This window comes from Nicotiana tabacum, chromosome 15 (assembly GCF_000715075.1).
Source record: "Nicotiana tabacum cultivar K326 chromosome 15, ASM71507v2, whole genome shotgun sequence".
In the NCBI taxonomy this organism is placed as follows: domain Eukaryota; kingdom Viridiplantae; phylum Streptophyta; class Magnoliopsida; order Solanales; family Solanaceae; genus Nicotiana; species Nicotiana tabacum.
In genome coordinates this window covers 96936886-96945677 of record NC_134094.1, presented here as the reverse complement: position 1 = coordinate 96945677, position 8792 = coordinate 96936886, and the positions used below count along the sequence as shown (strand labels likewise).

At 36.4% G+C, this 8792-nt stretch overlaps 1 protein-coding gene across 1 annotated transcript; it reads right to left on the bottom strand.

Annotated features, from left to right (window-relative positions):
• Nucleotides 1-313: 313 nt before the first annotated feature.
• Nucleotides 314-6985, bottom strand: LOC107804966 (sugar transporter ERD6-like 4). The gene is made up of 18 exons (XM_016628934.2): nt 6536-6985; nt 5652-5714; nt 5485-5574; nt 5329-5388; nt 5146-5211; nt 4974-5039; nt 4821-4896; nt 3153-3217; nt 2978-3070; nt 2711-2791; nt 2536-2620; nt 2173-2219; nt 1907-1969; nt 1768-1827; nt 1600-1665; nt 1444-1503; nt 1124-1238; nt 314-755 (listed from the first exon to the last, which is right to left on the bottom strand). The coding sequence occupies exons 1-18, from the start codon at nt 6746-6748 to the stop codon at nt 640-642; spliced, it is 1485 nt and encodes a 494-aa protein (XP_016484420.1). The 5' UTR covers nt 6749-6985; the 3' UTR covers nt 314-639.
• Between the last annotated feature and the right edge of the window lie 1807 nt (nt 6986-8792).

Here is an 8792-nt window from a genome sequence, read left to right as displayed (position 1 = left end):
ATGCCGGAATTTTATAATGTGCTGGAGTTCCATCATAATATGCTGGAAGTTTATATACAGGAAATCCATAATCCCGCATATTATGCTGGAACTTTCCGTGTCCTGGAGTTCCAACATAATATGCTGGAAGTTTATACGCAGGAGCTCCATAATCCCGCATATAATGCTGGAACTTTCCGTGTTTCAGCAAAACAATGGCTATTTTTCAATAACTTCACAAACGCTGGGCTATTTTTCAATTACCAATCCGAAAAATGGCTGGCCCGTGCTATTTTGACCAGAAATTTGGAGACTACCGGATCAGTACCATGGATTTCCTTCTTAAGCAACCCTCACAATGTTCAATAAATGCAAGTATATTACAGTTACAACAACAAATTCTCCTGAACATAGTATACAGAAACAAAAATGCACAAAGGCATGGTGAACTCAAATACCACTGGAAACACTTAAGGTCCTGACTCTTCAAAGCAGCAGCAGCAGTATGATTCTCTCTTTTCTAAGATGATGAATAAATTAAAAAGTAAATTTTACAAATTTTCTTTCTAACAAGGTATTGAAACTTTTGCAGAAGGGCAAAGAATTATTGTAGAAAGAACAAAGAGGAACCAGGGAGTAGAAAAGCAAAAATTCAGAATTTTATCGTCTAAAGGAGAACTGTATTTCTTCCAGCGTTTTCCCTTTCGTCTCAGGTACCCAAATTGTCACAAATACCACGGTGAATGCACACACAAGTGTGTAAAGAGTGAAGGTTCCTGGTAAGATGTAGGCACACCATGTCAGATCAACTGTGTAAACATGACCATGACCAACAATTTTGCAACAACAAAGTGACACTGAAGTGCTCGTGAGCATTAAATAAAAATGCAGATCCGGTAGGAGGTGGAGGGTGCATAATCTTCACAGGGTAAGCAAACACGGGCCAAGACATGTATCCTTTTACGCATGAGGCTATATATCAATTAGCTCATATTGTTGCATGTTATACTCGTGGGTTTTTGGATGGGTTTACATGGTCTAGGTTTTGTGTGTGTGTGTGTGTGAGAGAGAGAGAGAGAGAGAGAGAGAGAGAGAGAGAGAGAGAGAGAGAGAGAGAGAGAGAGAGAGAGAGAGTGAGACATACCTCCACTGCTCCAAGCCAATAGCAACGGTGCAGTTGCTGTAATTACCCAGGAACAGAACCAATTGGCTAATGTTGCTACACTTCCAGCAAGGCCTTTGATCTTAACTGGAAGAATCTATAATGCCAGATTCAAGGAATTAAGTCAAAATTTGCGTGCAAGAAATAGCAAGTATAAGAAACTTCATCAAAAGATGCCTCTACGATTCCAGATTACAAAATGGCATCTACATATTTATGCTCACGCGTAGATTCTTGGACAATCAGATCAAGTAAAAGAAAATGCAGTAGCAATTTGTTCTGATAAATCAACAAGTTAGTACCTCAGACATTATAAGCCACGGAATGGGCCCCATTCCAAGTGAGAAAGCAATAATCATCAACTGAAAAGAAAAGTTGGTTAGATAAAAAAGTTAATTATTCAGAAGCCGTGTTTTTCCAAGAGTCACAAAGACGTCTGCATCAAGTTGAGGACATACCACAACACCAACCACTGATAATATTCCCAACATGTCATAAAGGGTAGAATCCTTATCTACGAATCCCTGTTAAATAATGACGCACAAATAAGGGAAATATGTTAGTGCCACGACCCCTCATTCTTTTACTAATTCAGAAGCAGGTAATTATTCCTTGAGCTAATATACCTTCAGAAAGAATGCGACAGCAACAATAAGGAGACTAACAGCCATTCCAGCAGAGGAGATCTGTAAAAATGCACTTCTTCTGTGTTAGAAAAAGTTAGAAAAGTATGCATGTAAGTTACTACGTTTTGCCAGAACTTACAATCAGTAAAAGCCTACGCCCAGTTTTATCCACCAGCCATGTAGCAACAGCAGTGGCAACAACCTAAACATTGAAAAATCTTCTTCAGTTGTTAGCTATGCGGGAAATAGATCAATATACGACTAAGAAATAATTGAATTAACTGCCAAATGGGGGAAAAAAGAAGTGATCTTTCTGCATCCTTTTTCTGTAATATGCAGAATTTGGAAATTATATCAGAAAAAGCAAACAAGTATCCAACTAAAATTTGATCTGGACAGCTGGACCTGGATAGCACCAACGCCAAAGGTTGCAACATTACTTGAAGAAATCCCTGTTAAATATACAACTAAATTAGATGGTCTGTATCATGTGAATAAACATGTCAATCAATAAGATATTTAAAGATAAAATTGTTAAGCCTGTTCAATAATTTTAGTCAATGTTCTTATCACACCAAGAAATAATTTGTTAAAAGTAGGTTATAATGCTTCCCACTATTGCGTTTAGCCAGCTGGGGATGCAAGCAAACTAAAGACGCTACATACTTCATGACTTTTGTTGCTTTTTGACAGAAAGGAAGAATACTAGGTACTTCCATCATTCTACAAAAGGCAGATAACTTCATTTCATTAAGGCTATCCCCATACCTGCAGACAGGAAAATGTTACTGGAATAGAAGATCACGCCATTGGTTCCTCCTAATTGTTGCAGGACAAGCAGTCCAATTCCAATCTACAGGATAAGAAATTAAAAGATCTGATCAAAAGAATGGCAAATGTAAAGATGGTCATCTTCTGAAAACAGTACCAAACAAAAAATTACCATGAGAGGCAACCAATATCTTCTTTGTTTGAGATCTGCAAAACGTATTGCTGACTTTCGGCTGGTGGATGCTACAGACCTCTACACAAAAACAGAGATATGAAAGGGAAACCAGTAAAATCCATATTGCTGACAGCAAAAAAACAAAAAATTACAAAATTGTCCCATGGAACTGCAGTTCTAATGGTAGATTCAAAGACAACATTTTGCCAGGAATTGCATGTCAGTAGTCCTTTTGATTCACGGCCATTCAAGCAACTGGATTACCTTAATTTCATTTACTTCAATGGAAATGTCAGCATCAAACCCTCGAAGAACTTGCAAGGAAGTTTCAAAATCTTCTGTCAAACCCATCTTGGCCTATGTCTCACCAAGAAATTTACATGAGATACTGCAACTAGAACCTTCAAGGAACCATGGAAAATTAAATTATGATACTCACCAACCACCGAGGAGATTCCGGGATGAAAAATAGTCCAGGTATCAGTGCTAGGCAGGGCAGCGTCCCTGTGGCGTAAAATAACAGTTAGTTCACAAGCCCAAGAAGGAAGGGCTTCCTACACATGATTCCAGCAAAACTAAGCACTTTGGATTCTTTCCTGTTTGAAAAGCTTAACACATTCTGGGTGCTTTATCTTGCACTTCAAAACAAATCCAGACTAGCTTTACTTTACTAGGACATAACTTTGATTTTTTTTTTTTGTTTTGATAAGGTAAACCTAAACCACCAAAGTCCACTGCGAGGGGAAAACGTCGCCCTTTCCCACTTTCCTTTCTTGGTGAGTCAAAGCCCCAACCTCAAGCTTGAAGGTGGAGGACTCCTTCCACTAGGCTATCCCTCCCTTATCTACTACGATATATCTTTGATCTTTGTTTTGTTCTATCACAACACAACCAGTAATACCAGTTTTCCCGAAAAAATATGCTAAGCCAGTTAGCATGGATGACAATAATTGGATGAAGAGCTACTATGTTCTGCTTTTCCTCTTAGTTTGGTAGGAGCAGAGATCACCCAATGAACTGGTGCAAATCTCGATGGAAGTTAACATGCGCTTTAGAGAGATACATTAAACACCCTCCAGATCTTTAGGTCTGCACAATTTTTCTCCATAAGAAATGCACTAGTAAGCAGGTTTTTGTTTGTTTATTAGTATGCATTTATCCCATTAGAAACTGCTTACGATTCGTTGCTCTAGCAAAAGGCAAACAGACGGTCATTTTGAAATAGAAAATGTTCTCAAACTAAACAGTATGCAAGCAACAAAAGTAGTATATGTGAAACAGAAAGTGCTTCATTTTCCTGTCTCCAAACTACTAGACAAGAGAGAGGTGGCTTTTAATTCAGAATGAGTCAATTCCCAAATCGTCACTAGCTGATTAGCCGGCACTTCAACTTAGCTAATCTGATTAACCCATCAAACCAAACTTGAACACTTTTTCTTTTAATAAGTAGTCAAGCTTGAACACACTCTTCCTTTTCTTTTTCTTTTCCATGGGTGTGTTTTCTTAATTTATTATGCTCAGTTAGAGCTTGACTCAACAACCGATAGATGTACTGAATACACAGGATAACCACTTGAGGTCGACTCATAATTGGCTCAACTGAACTAGTCTGAGTTTGGCAAGACCAAGCAAACCACTTTAATGCTCATTTCCGAGTCAAGACAAGATTGAACATCCTAAATATTTGCTCTCAGTTGCTATAGACTTTTTAGTACTATAAAACACATCATTAAATGAAGGAAATTTTAGCTACCATCATGAGCAGTATAAAACAAATCTCTAAAAAAAAGGGCAGCCCGGTGCACTATGCTCCCGCTATGCACGGGGTCCCGGGAAGAGCACAAGGGTCTATTGTACGCAGCCTTACCCTGCATTTCTGCAAGAGGCTGTTTCCACGGTTCGAAACCATGACCTCCTGGTCACATGGCAGCAACTTTACAAGTTACGCCAAGGCTCTCCTTCATAAAACACATCTTTGTGTGAAGGAAAGAGCTTTCATCGCAGATGCGAGGAAGTTAAGTCAAAGAATACCATTCATCAGGAAATGAAATGAAACTTACATCTATAAACTATAGATCTTAAAAGAGTAAAGAGAACTGATCATTACCAAGAACGGCAAGCAGCCTCCAATTAACGAAAAGTCCCAGCAAATAGGATAACATGATCCCAACTGTAACAGAGAGCTATATGATAGAACAGTTAGCATGATTTACCTAACAGGCATAACCTTGGTTAAAGAGAATGAAGCCACTACACATACCTGGTTAACTGACCCCAGGGCCCCTCTCAGGTTTTGAGGTGCTATCTCGGCAATATATACAGGAACCTGAAATAAGCATGACCATGGGAAGCAGCAAATTTTTGACACTTTAAACATCTCCAATAACTTATACAATGTAACAGAGAAGAGAATTAACAAACTTAATGTTTACCGTGTAAGAAATTATGCCGACTCCAAAACCTTCCAATAATCTTCCCATGTATAAGAAGGACAGATCCTGGATCAATATTTGAGTCAGAAAGGGATGTAGAAATATTGCAATAGTGTAGGTTTGACGCATCGTATGATGACCAGTAGTATTTTTTTCATTCGCATCAAAGCAGAATTGACTTACATTGGCAAATGAGATGGAAAGCCAACCAATGATGTTAGGTATAGCAGCTATCATTAAAGACTGCAAGTAGGACAAGAAATTTGAGTATCCACTTGTACAAAATAGGCAAGCAAAAGAAAATTGGAATCAGAATTCCTATTGATGCCATTATCTTACCCCTTTTCGCCCAATGTACTCGGCAATTTGACCACTAGATATTGCCCCGACCATAGCTCCCACATTAGATAGAGAACCGAACAAAGAGAACTGAAAAGATTAACTTTAGTCAGCAATTGCTCACAAGCAAATGAATCGAAACATATAAAGCAAGAATGACTCATTACCTCAGAAACAGTGAGCTTCAGATCTTTGGTAATAGCAGTTTGTGTAGGCGAAGAATAACCAGACTACAGTAACAACAACCAAAAAAAAAAGGAAAACAATTGATCAAACAGAGACATACACGCACACAGACACATCTACATACATACATACATATTTAGCAGCAATATAAATAGAAATTGTATTCCCAATAAATGTTCAACCTTTCTGCCAAGTGATCCCTTTATGACTTAAAAGCACACAGACACATCTACATACATAGATACAAATGATACATACATAGCAGCAATATAAAACTGGTATCCATCCAAGAAAGTGCAGACAGGGACACTTCAACCTTTAGAATTACTACACATTTAGGCAGAAAATTGCCATAACAAATTGTAATCCCAGAAAAGAAATTGTATTCCCAATAAATGTTCAACCTTTCTGCCAAGTGATCCCTTTATGACTTAAAAGCAAGGTACAAACTTCAATTTTCATTTTCATACCAGCCAAGAAATTGCAGACTACATAATGGAAACTTCAATCTCTAAAATTACTACAGATTTAGGTTACAAGAATCAATAGAAATCTCAATAAAGACTCCACCTTTTAGCCAAAATTGATCCTTTTACCACTAAAAAATAAAGGTAAAACACTTCAAGAAAGTGCAGAATATATAAGGGAAACTTCAATCTCTAGAATTACTACAGATTCAAGTTACAAGAATATCATTAAATATTCAACCTTCTATCCAAATTGATCCAAAACACTTCACTGTCATTCAAAGTTATCATCTTTATGGAAATTGCAATTTATCAACAGATAATCAGACATTTAGTATCAAAGCAAAGGAAATAACTTGAATGCAAAAAGGAGTAAGGGAATAAAGAATGGGTATTACAGTGAAACCAAACTGGAGTGGACCCAAAGCAACAATCATAACACAAGCAAGAACTGAGATTGAGCTATCACGAATGACTTGAGAAGAACCCATCATCATGCTAGAGGTCTGTGCTGAACCCATACGATACCAACTTCCAGTATGCAAAAATGGCTTCCTCAGATCCCCTCCTCCTCCTCTTCCATCTTCATTATTCTCTTCTCTAAAACTCATCTTTTTCTTTGGAGACCCTTTTTGCTATAGTTCTTGAAATTTAATACCCCCCAAGATTGTATTTGACTAGTAGTAGTAGATCAGACGCAGTAAGTTCTTAGTATTTAGACAACTAATGTTGTTCATCACAATGTGGAGATTAGAAAATTTTCTTGGTGTTTGTCGTTTAAAGGTGCCAGATATTGCTGAAGATGACGAGACAGAGACAGAGACAGAGAGAGACAGAGAGATGATATTGCAAAAATCTTGCATACTATAGGACTATATTTAGGCTGTAATAAGCTAATGATCTGAATGAATTCACAACTTTTAAAAAAATATTTAGCCAGCTAGATAAATTCATTTCGTGTCAAGATATTTTGAGAGAAAAGTCCAAATTTAACTATTTGCTTTGACTATGATCTAAAATTATACTACCTTATATTTCAAGTAGGAGCTCTTAAAGTCAGTAACAAATAAGGGACGATTGGCTATTGAGTTTGAAATTATGAACGGCCTCAAATACATCGGTAGGTAAAATCGAAATGTTTTATATAGTAAAAGTATAATTTTGATCCTTTTCCCTATTTTACATTTTTGTTCATCCTGTATGTTCCTTTACGCGATTATCATTTTTTGTTCATCGTACGAGTGAGGAACAGTTTGTACTATCAAATTTTTCGTGAATAAAAACTTGATTATTTAGTTGTTCAGGTCAAGTTTGAACAAAAATAATAGTAATAATCTGAGTTAATAACTGAGTGAAAATTAGATCAATTAATTGTACAAGTTGCATTCTTGAAGTTAGAATGCAAGAGGAGAGGTAACTTTCTATACTATGATCCTATTCATAGTACTACATTCATTGGTAGTAGTAATTTCTTATTCTCTTTCATATACAACTTGATGTACAGGGCGGTCAACTATCGAAGTTATTGACCTTGTGCGGACATTGGTGGAGCAGTACCGGAAAAGAAAAAAAGATTTGCATATGATGTTCATTGATCTAGAGAAAAAGGTTACGACAAAGTCTCGATGGAGGTCCTATGGAGATGTTTGGAGGTTAGCGGTGTTCCAATAGCGTAAGTGATGGATATAAATTATTCATGTAATTTCATATGTAAAAAAAATAAGTTATTAAAATAAAATATGAATAATGATATCCTATCCTCGCTTATTTTCTAACAAATCTTGTAGGAAGAAGAAATTATGAAAAAGAAAAAAGGCTAAAAGACAAGAGAATGAAGCAAAGCCACTGTTGCACACATCATCTTCATATTCGCAAATGTGGAATATACATATGGGCTTGGAAAGAGATAATTAGAGATGAAAAAGAGCTACAGATACATATGTGGAATCTATACACGCAAATGTTACATTTGCATACGTAGAACCTACATTTGCAAGTCTAACTCATGAAGTCAAGAAGAGAAGCAAAAGAGTCATAGATGCATGTGTGGAATCTATATTTGCAAAGATCACATTCGCATACATGGAACCTATATTTGCAAGTCTAACCCATGAAATCAAGAATGGAAGCAAAAGAACTATAGATGCATATGTGGAATCTATATACGCAAAGGTCACATTTGCATACATGGAACCTATATTTGCAAGTCTAACTCATAAAGTCAAGAAGAGAAGAAAAAGAGTCATAGATGCATGTGTGGAATCTACGTACTCAAAGGTCACTTCGCATATATGGATTTCACATTTACAAAATTAGAACACGACAAAACTACTCATCTTTTCCTATAAATAGCAAGCTCTCTTTGTATAAGGATATCCAATCTTTTGCAAGACAAGAACTAATCTTGGTTTTCTTTCTTTGTAGTAAAAATACTTAGTCTTTTAAATATTTCTAATCTTCTAAATATCATTTTTAGTTTTTCTTACTCCATAATGGAGTAATCTCTTTTCGTTGGGATAGTTGATGAAACTTGATATATTTTATAATACTATCTCAGTTTTTATATATTCTTGGCTTGAAACTTTTTATTTACATTACATACTGTGCTGAAATGATGGTTTTTAATTACTCTATTATCACTTCTATATATTTTAT

Excerpts from the sequence above, each read along its gene's own strand:
- LOC107804966 (XM_016628934.2), bottom strand. The coding sequence starts at position 6,748 with ATGAGTTTTAGAGAAGAGAATAATGAAGATGGAAGAGGAGGAGGAGGG. Across the intron at positions 5,715-6,535 it reads CACTCCAGTTTGGTTTCACT|TCTGGTTATTCTTCGCCTAC; the intron begins GTAATACCCATT and ends TTGTTACTGTAG. Across the intron at positions 5,212-5,328 it reads TTTCCATCTCATTTGCCAAT|GATCTGTCCTTCTTATACAT; the intron begins GTAAGTCAATTC and ends ATATTGATCCAG.